Below are 16,291 nucleotides of genomic sequence, written 5' to 3'. Positions count from 1 at the left end.
CCCTAATTATATTATATATGAACGTGAGTAAGTTTAGCTTTTCATTAATCTAAAAATATTAATTTCGACCTCGTAATTACTAGAGTCGGCTCTAAGGCATATCACTAGAACGACCGTCAAGGGCCCCCGATTCTTAGGGGGGCCTCAAATTTGTCATGCATATATAATATATATTATATATATAATTAGATTGTTTTAATAAAAAAACCCTAAAAAATTATTAGATTATTTTAATAAAGGTTCAAATATATATTGTTGAATTGTTTTAATAAAGGTCTAAAAAATATATATTTTCTATTAAAATTTAAGGAAAATAATCTAAAAAATAAAAGAAAGAAAAAAGAAGGAAGGTAAGTAATTATTTTTTTTCTCTTTCCAAGATTTTATTGTTTACAAAAATCATAAGACACTAAAGAGTAAAAATATGAATCCTAAATGCTAATTTCGTATTTTTTTCTCTTTTGAATCTTTTATAATTAAATCAAAAAAGTTTAATCTCCAATTGAAATTTTAGTTTCATCAATATCATTATTCATCAATATATAAACTTACAACGTAAGTTACCTACTTATCTATATTTTTTTATTAATATTCAATATTAATTTTTTATGTTGTATTGGAGCCAATATTTTATGATTTTTCTTACAGATTTGAATGTGTTAAAATAAATCATCCCAATTTTAATTATCATAGAATAGATTATATCGATTGCTTCAAGCATGAACCAGACTTTATGTTCTAAAACTATTATTTTCACAGTTTATGTTTATTTCATTGTTAGCCTTGTTGTTGATTTAGTGTGTTTTATTTTTACACTTAAAATTTATAGTACAAACATATTTTCAAAGAAATATCAATTTTGGAGTCAAAAAAGAAACAAAAGAAAAAGAGTGAAATAGATTATTAAAACTCACAAAAGAGGTTCTTTGTAAGGTTTTTTAAAACTAGTTCTTCAATTAAAGATTCAATTGATGAATTACAAGAAGAAAGTCAAGAAGAACTAAATAATCATACAACAAATGAGCAATAATCGAATAATCAAGAAGAACTAAATGATAATGCAATCAATGAACGGGAAGAATTGAGAGAAAATGATGATCATAATCATGCTACGAATGATTAGGAAGAATTGAGAGAAACTGATAATAATAATTTGAATATAAAGAGTTTGACAATTTTATATATAAAAAATGAGGTATTGGAAAATTTTAATTTTGAAAAACTTATTGATGATTTTGCTTCTCAAAGTGCTAGAAAATATAAATTTTTTCAATAATTATTTCATGCTTATTTTTTTTATTTGTCAGTATTACACTTTTTGAAGAAACTTAGGAAAGATATTTTATACAGTGTTATACTTTTTGACGAATCTTGAGAAATATATTTTGTATCGAGTTTATTATATTTTAAATGAAATATATTATTTTTTAAGTTTTCTATTAAATTATATTCAAATTATACGTTAGTATAATTTTTTTCTTTCCTATAGGTCATTTTTCTCTTTTTGTCCATGGGCTCGAAAAGTACCCGGGTAATTACTAATTAAATACGTATAAAATATGATATTTTGAAATTTAAAAATGATATTCGTCCTTTATAGTGTGTGACTTAATTACTTAAACTTAATAGTATTAATTAAGGCGAAGCATAAAGATGATCATGTTCAAATCAATATTAATTAATTATATGTGTTAGATGGGCAGAAAAAAAATGGTAGTTATTCAACTATGCAGAAAAGATATTGCACACATCATATAGGGATCACGAGCATGATTCTCCTGTCGGCTTCTTCCGAAAGATTTTAAAAATCAATCAATATTATTCATCATAATAATAAGATTATATACAATTATTCCATACGAAATAAATATGAATAAACTACAACTATTTATAAGGAATGAGATCATTGACAACTAAATCAAATCAAATATCTATAAATCTTCAAAAATATACGTATATCTAATTTAATATCTTCCTATAAATGCAATGCCAATATAGTAGACATAAATAAATATGCGTATTTTTACTTTTCCGCATCCTCTCGTTTCCTCTCAGATTTTCCCAAGTAGCAATGGATCTCCACCTCAACGCAGTAATGGATCTCCACCTCAACGCTCCCTATTGCATGGGAACGATTGTTGGCGTGACCTACGACGGCGGTGTCGTCCTTGGCGCAGATTCCAGGATGACCATAGGAATGCTTGTCGCTAATGATTCGGTGTCGGACAAGATCACCCAGCTAACGGACAAAGTTTATATTTGTCGTTCTGGACCGGTAAGGGCCTCTGTATTTTTTTAGGTTCATTATTATTTTAAGTAGATATAACTTCTTCCATTTATATTGGTAGGAATTTGATCTCTATTTCTATCTCAAATCGTTTTTTATTTTATCTTTACAACAAAAGGTTGTGATGTCTTCTACGGGATCGTGATTATTAGTTTAGTTTTTTGAGGTTCTTAATGCAGTCTTTTAACAAGTTTTGGCTTTTTATAGGCTGCTGTTTTGGAATTTGTCTCGGATTATGTTAGAAACATTCTGGATCAACAAACGTGAGCTAAACTATAATATTTACTTAGTATTTGTAAAAACATGGAACATGTATTTTGTTTGTTTATGCCACAGAATTCAATTTGGGCAACCTGCAACTGTCAAAGCGACGGCTAATTTAGTTAGATTATTCTCTTATAAAAATACGGTACCAAAACATAACGATTCCCAGTGAAATACATGCTATAGTTTTGTATTTACTTATTTTAAGATACACAATAACACTCTTATACTATTCTACAAAAGAACGCGATACAAATGGAGCAGATGGGTATGATTGTTGGTGGATGGGATAAGTATGAAGGAGGCCAAATATTTGCTGTCGCGCAAGGAGGGACAATTTTAAAGATGCCTTATGCAATTGATGGTTGGTATAACAATCCTAATTTTGAGAATCAAAATAAAACTTATTTTTTTGTCCATATCTTGTATATGATCACATGTGTACTCTCAATAGGATCTGGCTCAAGCGGTATTGAAGGTTTTTTGGACCGAGCATGGAAAGAAGGGATGAGCAAAGATAAAGCCGAGGTGTGAGAAGTGAAGGCAACTTATGCAATTTCTGTTTTTAGCATTATGAGTATTTGCTTTCATATTGTTTGCGTTATTGTAATTTGAGAGATTGGGACCGTTTTAAAATGCAGAAATTAGTAGTGAAAGCTGTATCGCTCGCAATAGCCAGTGATGCAGCGAGTGGAGGAGCTGTTCGCACAGTTACAGTGAGTATTTTAATTGTTAAGTGCATAATTTCTATCCAAGAAGTATATATATTTTTTCGTTAATATTTATTTTCCTAAAAGAGAATAAAAATACTCAATTCAATTGTCCAATTATAATTCAGCCGACCAATTTTAAATAATTTTACTTCTCATTTCTTCTCTGATGTTGTAGATAAACTCTGATGGCGTCATGAAAAATTGCTATCCGCCCGATTCACTACCTCTGTGTGATGATAAACGTCGACGGACAAAGACGAAGAAGAAGACGACGACGACCAGTACTGAGCTGTCGTATTGATGATCCGAAGCCATAAAACTTCAGTCTGGAGTAGATGAACATTTAAAATCTATATTTGATGATCTATTATTAACTCCTTGTTTAAGATAACTGAGATTGAATATTGAAACACTGTTGAGCTGTCTTTAAATTGAAACACTTATCAATATTTCGTGTTAACACATACACATATTATTGATGAATCTATCTCTCTTTAAATAGTAACTTAATGATTTTTGTTACCATATATATATATTTCAATACTGTATATTGAATGTTCTCTGAATCGAAAATATGGAATACTGATGATATATATGCAGGATTTATAGATTTAAAAGGAAATATTGAATATTTTAGATATTATGATCGCAGATATGATATTTTTAAGTTTAAAATGGTACAATTTATATTTGCAGCCCCAGTTATAGATGGGGAAAATCAAACCGATGTCTCTTGGTTTAATTTTGTCCTGGATTTATTTGACTTTAAGTGACTTTTTTCTGAAAACTTCTTAATTGTCTAGCACTTATCAAAATAAAATAAAATAAAATTACATTACATTGTAGTTTTTTCCCCCTATTTATCACCAATCATATCGAGTCAAATGTAAAATTTTATTGATCCATTAATATTGTGCTTAATGATAAATTTCATTGATATTAATAAAATCTCAATATCATTAATAATTTTATCATTCTCAATATAAATTATTAATGGTTTTCCTATTTGATAATAAATTATTTGAATTTCATAATAAACTTTGTAGACTATTTTGATTAAATCTATATGGTTTATTTTCTGAATTCTTCATTATTTTGGTTACAACTGAATTCAATAATCTAATCATCATTAATTATTAGTAATTTTGATAATTATTTTAAAAATTAATTTTTATTTATTCCATTGATTATATTATATTATTATATATAAAAAATAATTAATGTAGCGTTAACTCTGAGATGATCAACCTATATTGTTATATCTTTAAACTTTCCATCACCATGACCCGGGGAATATTATATTGTTATATCTTTAAGCGTCTATGGATAACAAGTAGTTTATTTACTTTGACTTGTGATTCAAGGCGGCGAACCGGTTCCGTGGCCATGTCCATCCGACCGCTTCCACTCTGTGCCCTGCTGAGCTCTCTTCTCCCAAGGACCCTTGTCCCCCTCCCCCCTCCTCTCTTTCTCCCGCCTTCGTTCCCTTGCGAACGCGAGTAGATTTCTCTACTGCCAATCCTGCATTTGCTGCCAAATCACGCAAGGAGACGCGCTACCAGCGCCGAGCCATCATCCGTGGTGACCTCCGAGGACGACAGCTACGGGGGAAAGCAGGGCATCAACCTCACCCCTCATCTATACAAATGTGTCTTATCCAATGTCCGCCGGTAATGCTCACATCTCGCTGTTTTTCCCCATCGTTTCAGCGGGCGGAATCTGGTTTAATTAATTTTGATTTGGCGAGTTTAGATTCTTCGTGAACTGCGGGAAGAAACATCGACTATGCCAGGAAGCCAGGTGCAGGTATTACTGCTTGTTTCGTTGTTTTTGTCTCATGTTCTAGAGTACATCTTGTCTCGAATGTATTTCGTTTGATATGCAACTTGAGATCTTTTTGAACCTCTGTCCTTAAGTCATTTCTTGTTTTTATGTGAGAATTCCTAGCAGAACTAACTGTGGCGTGTTTAATACGATTGATGATGATAGCTAGATTAGTCCTATATTGAAATGACCATATAAGGAAATTACATATTGGAAAAAAACTTAGGATGATAAAACATTAATAATAAATTATATCGAATTGGGAATGAGCCAAAGTTGTTCAAGAATAAAAGAGATTATATGTTTTGGTCAGATTTGCTCTTAGGTTCAAGACAATGCTATATATACACACTTTTGTTTTGGTCAGATTTGCCCATGAAGGTGACTCATTTCATTGTGATCATTGAAGGTGTCTTTCGTCATGACCATGACTTAGTTAAACAACCCCCTTGAAGAGAAAGATAAAAAATCATCAGTAGTAAATTTCACTTAATAACCATACAAAAACTTTGTATTTTCATACCAGTCTTAACTCTTGTATTCTACATGAATATTACACCAGAGACCAGAGTTTTTTTTATTATGCATCTCAGCTCTGGATCAAACACAAAATATATGTATTTTCCTTAGTGTTTAAGCTTGTGGCACCTGGTCCTAAATAAATAACTTTTTCCTATAGGTATCTTCTGATCAAGCCCAACTACTAGTGAAGTGATTCTTGCACAAATTCTTGGAGCACAAAAGTGTATTGAAGTTGATGTCTATACAGTATGATTTCTTTAAATATATCTTTGTTTGGATCCACTTACTTTTCTTCTCTAGACCTTTTGAATACTTTGTTGCCTCCATCATGTATTTTTTCTTCAGTTATTGCAATTGCATGATCATGAATTTGTTCTTTAATTGCTTGCTTTCAAGCATTAATATTACTTGAACTTAGCTAGATTATCTTGTCATCACTGTCATTCTATATAAAAATTAGTCTTAGTTGAATAACCTTGTCATAACTCATCATTGTATATAAAACTTAATGGTAGATAATCATTTTCTCCCACCTATACAATTGGGACTAATTCCTCATTTGTTGCTGTCTTGATTAGAAATTGCTTTCACTAAGCGATATTGTAGGATTTGACAATTTAACACGTGGTAAATTTTGAACTCATTATGTTGAAAATGTGGACAGTATATTATGCTGCAGTTTACTGATCAACCTATATCATTAGGATTAGTAGATGAGCTAATTTCCTTGCTGATGTGCTAAATATAGATGCAACTATTATTTGTTTGTTAACCATTCTATTTAAAGAATGCTATATAATTAAGGATAATTCTCAGCTAAAAATTTCTGCTCTTTATCTCAAGGTTACTCTTCTTTAGCTATTGCAATGGTTTTACCTGAGACTCGGTCGATTAGTTGCATGTGAAAGAGATGAGAGATGCCTTGAAATTGCAAATAAATATTATACACGAGATGGAGTGGCTCACAAGGTTTATTCCATCTGTGTTTAATTTATCTACATTGCTAGCTAAGATCTAGTGCCTCACTATGTTGTTTATTTGCTACTACATGCTCAGATGAATATGATCCAAACAACACTCTTATGTTGGCTTCTCTATATGAATTATAATTGCTGTTACAATTTTATGATAATACTCATCCACGAAGTTCATTCTTTTGGTCATTGTCATCCCTTTTACTGGTGTCTTCTCATCTTATAGTTTTTGAAACATTACCACAGTGAAAAAAAATGAAGCCATACCTCTTTTTCAGCCGTCACTTACCTTTTGCAGCTGCATACCCTTCTTACCCCAATAATCTAGAATTAGGGTTTAATGTCACCTAGGCCGTAGTTGCACCAACTGGGTTCTATTGCCAGGCAATTGGTGCCTTTGTACTCCCAGTGCCTACTACACATATTCAGAAAAAATAATGTATGCATGTGTTTTGTTTAATAACACAAAAAATTGCTTTTAGTTTGAAATTGGAAAAATGAGATAATTATTAACCCAACTGTTAGTACATTTGCCTTAATCAATAAAATAATAAGGATAAGGATGTAGTGATTACTTTTGAAGTTTGAAAATTGGGAGAAGTGGAAAAGGACCTTCAGATGAAATTATTCAGTGACACATTAAAAGTATTTAGAACCCACATTATGCTAGGAGATGACTTTTGCTAATGCTAGTAAATTGAAATGTGATATGATATAAAATCATATTTACTCAAGGCATATATACAAGCTTACTAATGCTAGTAAATTGACATGTGATATCGATAAAAAAAAAATTCCTGTTTATTCTTGGCATATAAGTTATCCTGATCGATCGATAACTATATCTTATTTAATTACACTTGAAAAAAAAGACCAAAGACAAAGAAGCGATTATATATAAATGACAATCTGAAACTTCTCTTTGAAGTTGTTCAACAAAGTCTATACTTGGTTATCTTTTCTAGTTAGTTAGCTAATTAACATCATTATTCTTAAGATGGCATTGCCTTTTCTTTTGACAATCACTTTGGGAATTTTAGTGTAATCTGCTTTACTTATGTTGTCTCTAAAACTTATGTAGTATGTGCTCTTCTTATTCCTTGTGGTAAAAGGTGAATACGTTCGTCCCCAGCACTCTCATCAATCCGCCTCAGGGTCAACACGGAAGAGGTAAATCACGGGCGGCTACTAGTCTTTGGAATAATGACTAACATATAAGGGAGATATTTACCTCGGTTTTGCCGAAATTTGAACCTCATATTTTATTATGGCAACATCTCATACGTTAGTCACTAGACCCATCCGAGAGGACATGCTCTTCTTATTCCTGATCAAACATTTGTTGAATTTGGTTTGTCTTACAGCTAAGGGCAATGGTAGAAAGATGGGAGAAATTATGATTGCCAAATGTAATTTTGGGTATGTAGTTTCTTTTTTTTTTTGTTATGGTAGTTTAACTTTTTCGAACAAAGCTTCAAGGCGTTGAGATATTTGTTTATTGATCTTTTTTTCAAAGTCTCTATATTCCTGCTTTATCTTACTATTTTATTAAAAATTTCTTTCCTTTACTAACTAACGAAGCCTAAAATGAATTTACGTTAATATCTTTTTTTCTATTCACACTAAAAATAATTTCAAGATTTATTAGTAATTCCACAAGCGAAACAATCAGTGATCTAGAGTTCACTGCAACATATTATTATAAATCTTTCTCATCATTAATTTTCTCTTGTTGTTTTATATTAAAAAATATAGTTCTTTTTAGTTTCACATCTTAGAATTGACAACACTATAATCAAAGAAACTTTTATAAATATTTTAGACCGATAATGTTAAAAATTATATATTTTTTTAATTTTTTTTACTAAGATAAGTATAATATTAAATTAAATTAATTTTTTTTCATAGGGGAAGTCGTAAGGGTGATATTCGAAAATCCAAACAATTCGGATTTTTAAAGACTCAAATAATTTAGATTTTTAAAAGTCAGGTACTTTACCCTAATGACTCTATTTTAGTATTTTAATGTTAAAATGTTTTAATTAATATAATTTCATTATAAAGGGTCAATGTGATTTCAACGTATTATATCGACGCGTGTGCACGATCACTAGTTTTATTTATTTATTTTAGGGATTAAAACACCTATTTATTGATCAATATATTCCTGTTTTATGCGTTAGTCACTATTCCAAAGGCTAGTAACCGTCCGTGATTTATCTCCTGACCCCATGGGTCATCCGAATTGGTATGTGACGGGTGTTGCCTCGATATATTCCTGCTTTATTTTATTTTATTTTATTTGTTTGCCGGATAAAGTTTTTCTAATAACCTGGCATTCATAAGTTTTATGTAATTTTCTTATAATTTTTCCTATTGCATCATGGGAGGAAGTGACGAAGTGGATGGTGGCGGTCGTAACGATGCCGAAGAAGGGGCGGCGGCGGCCGCCAGAGTGGAGGAAGGCGGACGGGAGATGTGCTGGGACGGGTGCGGACGGCCAGTGAGCGTGTGCGTGTGCGCCCATCTCCCCGCTCAGCCGATCCCTACCTCCACTACTATCATCGTCCTCCACCATCCCCACGCCCTCCGCCGCAACCCTCTCTCCACCCTCCCCCTTCTCTCCCGCTCCCTCCTGCGATGCCACACCCTCCCTGGCCGCCGACTCCGCCTCGGCTCCCATTTCCTCCTCGACTCCCTCTACCGGAACGCGACCGATCGCCCCTCCGCTGTCTTCCTCTTCCCCGGAGGCAGGGATCTCTCCCTCTTTGCCACCGAGTCGGGGCCCCTGCCCTCCGCCCTCGTCGTGTTCGACGGCACGTGGAGGCAAGCAAAGGAGATGGCGGCGGCGAGCGCGCCGTTCCTCGAGCGGTTTGCTGTTAGGGTTTCACTGGGCGGATACGATCCGGGGGTGGAGGGGCCGAGCACGTTCGAGTCCGAGCTGGTGCTGAGGAAGGAGCCATTCCAGGGTTGTGTGAGCACAATGGAGGCGGTGGCGAGGGCGTTGCGAGTGATGGAGCCGAGTGGAAAGGGGGCGGAGGTGGAGGGCGCGCTCCTGTTGCTGCTGAGAGCCATGGTGGGCTTCCAGGCGCGCCACCTGCATCCGACGAAGCCCCGCACCAAACTGAAGAAGAAGAAGGAAATCATGGCAGAAATGGTGGCAGCTGGGAAGACAAATGAGAAGAAGGGAGCTGCCGAGGAACAAAATCTACAATTGCTATGCTCATAACCTGTTTGTTGTTATTAGTCTTAGAAAGAGCAATATTATTTATACCATTGAATTTGTGCTTCTAAATCATCTATTTTGTCTTTCAATTTTTAATCAGTAGCTAAACATTTTTTTTAGATGTTTCTGTCAGCATAAACTACCATAATACAGTTTCATGATCGTTAGCAATGAAAGTAACTTGCCACAATAGAATATATATTCTAAACTTGTTTCTTCTTCTTGCATTGTTAAGCCCCTCGAGTGCAGGTGATCATGCAAACTTGTTATCTTTGCATGTTTCTTCTGTTTGTTCCCTCTCCCTTCATCTCCTATAAGCTTCAAATTAAATATCTTACTGGTTCTATTGCACTCAGTTGATGAACTTGCTTCCTTAATTTGTTTTCCTAAATAGAGAAATAATGGTCAGATTGAAATGGTTTTCCTAAAGCAATTGAAACTATTTAAAAATGCTTGTATCAATGTTGTTGATGAGATAAATTAAGCTATTTTGCACTTAACTTGGTATAATTTTTTCTGGTACATAACAACAACAACAATTTGTTTTCCTCCAAATCTTGACACAGGAATAAACCTTATAAATGAAAACCAAGAAGTTTTATCAGCCTGTCAGAGCAACATCTCAGCCAATTGCAAATATATATCATCAAGAAGATCCAACATCGTATCTTCATATGATTGTTGGTAGTGTGTCCTTTTAAACTGAAAAACAGTGTATCACAATGATAAAAAGAAAAAGTTTATCTTATCAGCCATCTTGGATTTATAGTTTTCTTTGTTGGTGGTTTGATTTATTCGAACAAAGCTTCATGACGGTGAAACACCTGTTGATACTTTTTGTTCAAAATCTTTATATTCCTGCTTTTTTTTTGCTTGATAAAGTTTTGTGTGATGTTCTTGTAATTTTCCCTGTTAATTATTGGAGTCTACACCTCCCTCTATTATGCTTTCGCTCGAAACGCTCCACTTGAAATCAAATGGAAAAAGGGTTGATGTGTGCATGAGCCATTATGGGAGGAAGAAATGAATTATGGTCGAGCTTTATAGCCGTTGATGTGGATAATAACAGGGGAAAATGTTTATGTGCATTTTAGCAGTGCAGAATTTTAGAGACAAGTATTCTTGTGCCCTTATCTGTTTGATAAGGAATTAAACAGGTCAAACGTCATATTCAGTTGGAGAGACTCCACTCCAGCGGCAAAAAAACAAGGTGAAGGTCCGTCCAGCCTGCCCGAGCGATTTATGTTTCGCCTGAGATTCTACCTCTCAATCTCAAGTGGGAGAGATTCCACTCCTGTAACTAATCCATTGCATTGGCCTCGATTTCCAAAGGAAGAAGTCAACTGTATCGATCTTTCAATTCGGATGATTAGTGAATTAGTGTCAATCCATTGATTAATTCTGTCAAGATTATTTATTTTTTTGTTGAGAGAGTACCATTGTAATTGATTAAGCACGAGATTATTTTTCTTATCTCTTAAACCAATCGAATTTTATTGACCCTGGTCTTCTTTCGTATAATCTTAAACCATCCCATATGCTCTTAGGTAAGATGTTATGGTTAAATTCTCTAGTGATAGAACAGGTTCAGATTTAATTACGATATATTATTAGGGATTTTTCTCCTCAACGGGGATCTAAGAATATTGGTTGTTAGGATGAACTTTTATTTACACTTTTTTTGACTTACCTAGATGATTGTTGAAAAATTTCTATGAATCAAATGATCATTCCAAGTTTAGTATTATTTGCCTCATCATGTTTTTTAACCATACCATATACTTTACTATAGGATAAACTGTATACTTTACTATAGGATTAACTAATATACGTTTTAGTGTTACTTTATCATGAAAAAATAATAGACTTAAACTTTTCCATTTATTTTAAAATACACATGTATAATATAATATTCTTATGCATTCCTACTGGTCATATGAACTTTTGTAAAATATGATTCAAGTGTGTGCAATTGTTGGTAGAATAAGAATGCTTTGGTAACTTTTTTGATATGAGAATGATCTAATTAAATTAGGGGCTACCTAGACAGTTGCAGGTTATCTAAATTGAATTTTGTGTCATTTCACATAAGTTCAATAAAACTAGATGAGTTATACTCTAACAAAAATAATCAGCTACCATTAGGGGTAAATAAAAATTCTATTAAATTACATAAATTGACCGGATCGATAGAATTTAAAATTTTAATGATTATAAAGGAGTATGAAATATAATACAATATTCTTATAATATATTTAATCCTGTCTGAAGACATGAAATTGAAAAGTCGATGAGGTGACAGTTCTATTGACGGAATGAAGACCTCGCTCCTTTCCGTAAAACAAAAAATCAAAACCAGGTAAGAGGTCCCTGTGGTTGGCCTTTCGACGTTCAAGTTAGAAGTAGAAGAGGAAAAAAGTGAGTACTAAGGATAAAGATTTTTCTTGCATGGCACGCCCTTCATCTTCTCCTATACCTTTTCTAATGACCCTTCATCTTCTCCTATTTAATGATATTAATTACCGATAGAGGATGTCTTTATCTTGTCTTTTTCTAATTTAATTATAGATGGAGTGTTCTATTTGATTTTCTCTTTCCTTTATTACTTATCCATCATTTCTTCTCTTATCATTTTATCGATTCATTATGTATATAATGTCAACATCATTCTCCGAGCCAAACGGGTGGCTCCCTCGGCTTCGGCTCCTGGCCCGCTTAGTTTGTTCTCCTGTCAATCAGGTTAATTATACTTGTTTACTCAGATGACCGATCGGACAAGGATATATTCCTCGAATTGGTCGATGAACTTTTTCCTGCTCGGATACAACCGAGTCTACCATCTTGACTTTGACCTATACGGTAACAATTGACTCGTGCTAGATAAATTCTTTTTATCACCGCATCAATATCAAATATCTCATTAATTTTTATAGAATTCACTGTTGTTGGTTGGTGGATGGGATGAGCACGAAGGAGGCTAAATATTTTCCTGTACCATTTGGAGGGACTATTTTGAAGCTGCCTTTTGCAATTGAAGGTTGGTACAACAATCTGAATTGTGAGAATCAAAATAAAACTTATTTTTTGTTCATATCTTGCTCACACTACCTTGATGCGTTTTTGACCAAGGAAAGAAGGGATGAACAAAGATGAAGATGAGGCATGAAAAGTGAAGGCTTTTTTGTTTGTTTGTTTGGTGCGTACGTGATATACTGAATTCTGTGGTAAGACAAGTAAATGGCCATTGTATATCAAATATGGAGTTGATGACGAGTTGAAATAATTAGTCTTGTCAGCATTTTTTAACTTTCAAACTTATTGGTCATTATTTGCTCAATTGTTTTGATATCTATTTTTTTCTCCTTAAAGTTCATTGTAAATAGATATGCAATTTATGTTTAACAAAAATAATTAGTTTGGATAATTTCTCATCTCACTTTCTTTAGAATAATAGTTTTATGTATTAAAATGATTTCTACATCTAATTAAACCTAAGGTTATCAAGAATTGAGTTAATTTTTACCACTTTTATATTTTGTGTTGGTACAATTTTTCCAATCAAAATTGACTAAGTTAAATAAGCTTGAGTAATTATTTAAACTTGAGTCATAATGTTAATATATATATATATATATATATATATATATATATATATATATATATATATAAAGATTGCAGATATAATTGTCTGTTTGGGAAGATTGGTGATATAATTTTTCTCTAGTTTAGGATTGACCAATTTGATGTGAAGAAGAATCAAATATGTCAAGGTTGATTGGATATTTGAGTACTGCAAGTCATAACTGGAGGTTAGGCAAGGTCAAGTCCAATGAGAAGGTTGGCGGAAGATGAAAATCCAAGTGAGTTTATATTGACCGAACACTTGGTGTGAAAAGTCTCGGTGAATGAAATCGGGTAAATGTGAAAAGTCTTTGGTTAGTGAAGTCAGGTGAAAAGTCCTAGTGAGTGAAGTTAGGCGACGAGGAAGTCCTGGTGAGTGAAGCAAGATAGTTGAAAATTCAGGTGGATCAAGGTTGATCGGACACCTGGTATTTGAAAGTTCAAGTGGGTCATGGAGGATCGGACACTTGACATGAGACGGTAAATCCAAGTGGACCAAGGTTGACTGGACACTTTATATGGGGAGAAAAAGTCCAAGTGTGTCAAAGGATCGACCGGACACTTGATGATGAAGTCCTAGCATGTTAAGGTTGACTAGATGCTAGGCACGAAGGAGATCCAGCAGGTCACAATTGACCGGATGTTGGGATTAGGAACTCTAGACTTGAGTTAGTCAAGTTAGGGTTGATCAATCAATCAGTCGATCGATTGAACCAGAACTTAATCGATCAGTTGATTGATTGGGAGAGTTTCACGAGCAAGGATAGCCCAATCGACCAACTGATCGCAATTGATCAGCTGATCGATTGGAAGTCACTCGCACAAAGAGCACAGTGTGCTCCCTAATTAATCAGCCAATTGATTGAGATACTCCAGTTGATCGGTCGATTGATTGGAGTTGATTTTCTCGCAATAACGCGAGGAAGTTAGAATCGATTGGTTAATCGATTCCGGGGTCTTCTGTGAAAACACAGAAGGTTGCTGGATCGATTAGTTGATCAATCCAACTGCTCCCAATCGATTAATTAATCGATTGGGATATGACCGTTGCACAGGTTGTGAGCTTTGGACGGCTGAGATTGCTAGATCTCACGTGGCAATAGATTGGGAGTTATAGATCGCGGAGTATAAAGACGACAGCGAAGTTCAAACGTAGTAAGCGCATATACGATTATCTCCACCACTTCTTGGATGATTCAGGGTGAAGTGTTGCTGTAGTTCTAAATCAACAAGAAGTGACTCCAAGCAATAAGAAGATAGCAAGCTAAGCAAAAATTTTATTGTAAAGTGTTTACTTTTATTTGTGCTTGTATTCTTGTTATATTTCTCCGTGTGAGATTGTACGATGTTTTTCCACCTCCGGAGTATTTTTGAGGAGGAGTTTTTTTTATAGTGGATGTGTGAGAGTGCGGATCCTTGAATTAGTCATCTCACCTAATGGTGAATACTATGTAATGCCCCGGCCCGGGCAGGCCCCACCCTGGGAACGCCACCAGAATTGCCCATCGGGTTGATGACTAGCTCCACAGACCACCGGAGATCCTTTCAGCGTGTTTTGTCATCACTCGTACGCACCCTGGAAAACTTCCCAGAGGTCACCCATCCTCAGATTTCTCCAAGTCAAGCACGCTTAACTTTGGAGTTCTTAAGTTTGGGCTTCCAAAAAAAAAGATGCACCTTGGTAATATGAATAGTATCATATAACCTTTTAAGTCATATTTAAACAGAATCTCAGAAATGGGATACAATCTCCCCCACTTAAAGACACAACGTCCTCGTTATGTAACCACGAATCACACTACATACAAATCCCATAATATCCCTCGTTAGGTGGTGCCCTGGGTGCTCCTGCCGCAGACGCACTTACGGTCGCAAGGTTGCTCTGATACCATATGTAACGCCCCCGCCTGGGCGGGCCCCACCTGAATCGAACCAGGAACGCTACCAAAATTGTCCATCAAGTTGACGACTAGCTCCACAGACTACCGGAGGTCCTTTCAGCGTGCTTTGTCCTCACTAGCACACAACTTGAAAAACTTCCCAGGAGATCACCCATCCTCAAATTTCTCCAAGCCAAGCACGCTTAACTTTGGAGTTCTTAAGTTTGGGTTTCCGAAAAAGAAGATGCGTCTTAATGATATGAATAGTATCATCTAATCTTTTAAACAATACTTAACCAGAATCTCAAAAACGGGGTATTACATACTAAGTAAATCCTTATGTTAACATTGAGAGCTTGACTTCGATTCTATCCACTATAAATCAACATCTATAAAGGAAGCGAGCGAGCCAGCACGATGAACTATTTATCCCCTCTAACTCTGAAATGTCCCAATATTTTACACTCTTTGTATTTATTTTTCATATTGTTTGTATTATTTTTCAATGATCTTGTATTTTAATTTTATCTCTGCCAATTGCAAAATTAATACAAACAATGTGGATTGCAAATAATACTGCATTTCTTAATCAGTTAGTAAGAAATGATTTAAGAGATTGTGGCTCTTCTTTTAAAATACAGAAATTAGTAGTGAAAGTAGTCTCCCTTGCTATTGCTAGTGATGTTTTTAGGGGAGAGAGACGGATATAAATATTTTTTTTCCTTATTTATGTTAATTTGATTTGATAGTGCAATTACCATTAATTCGGTGGAGAGGGAGACGGATATTATGCAAGAATTACTGAGCCTTGAAATTAGACCTATTCATGGCCCGAGTCAGAGAACAGAACCGGACTTGAACTTATAATTGGCTTAACGGGTTGGTTACCAATTAGACCTATTCATGGCCTGAGTAAGAACAGAATTGGACTTGAGCCTATAATTGGGATAACGGTTCGGTTATTAATTAGACCTATTCAT

At 34.4% G+C, this 16,291-nt stretch overlaps 2 protein-coding genes across 2 annotated transcripts; both read left to right on the top strand.

Annotated features, from left to right (window-relative positions):
- Positions 1 to 2,095: 2,095 nt before the first annotated feature.
- On the top strand, positions 2,096 to 3,565 carry LOC121995285 (proteasome subunit beta type-6-like). The gene is made up of 7 exons (XM_042549064.1): positions 2,096 to 2,275; positions 2,495 to 2,550; positions 2,624 to 2,696; positions 2,795 to 2,915; positions 3,006 to 3,079; positions 3,193 to 3,267; positions 3,440 to 3,565. The coding sequence occupies exons 1-7, from the start codon at positions 2,096 to 2,098 to the stop codon at positions 3,563 to 3,565; spliced, it is 705 nt and encodes a 234-aa protein (XP_042404998.1).
- A 5,362-nt stretch (positions 3,566 to 8,927) lies between these two features.
- LOC121994388 (tRNA-uridine aminocarboxypropyltransferase 2-like) lies at positions 8,928 to 10,139 on the top strand. The gene has a single exon (XM_042548438.1). It carries the CDS (start codon positions 8,968 to 8,970, stop codon positions 9,811 to 9,813), a length of 846 nt encoding a protein of 281 aa, XP_042404372.1. The 5' UTR covers positions 8,928 to 8,967; the 3' UTR covers positions 9,814 to 10,139.
- The last annotated feature ends 6,152 nt before the right edge of the window (positions 10,140 to 16,291 follow it).

This window comes from Zingiber officinale, chromosome 6A (assembly GCF_018446385.1).
Source record: "Zingiber officinale cultivar Zhangliang chromosome 6A, Zo_v1.1, whole genome shotgun sequence".
In the NCBI taxonomy this organism is placed as follows: domain Eukaryota; kingdom Viridiplantae; phylum Streptophyta; class Magnoliopsida; order Zingiberales; family Zingiberaceae; genus Zingiber; species Zingiber officinale.
Note: the sequence above shows the minus strand (reverse complement) of the source record. Positions and strands in the feature narration are given on the sequence as shown.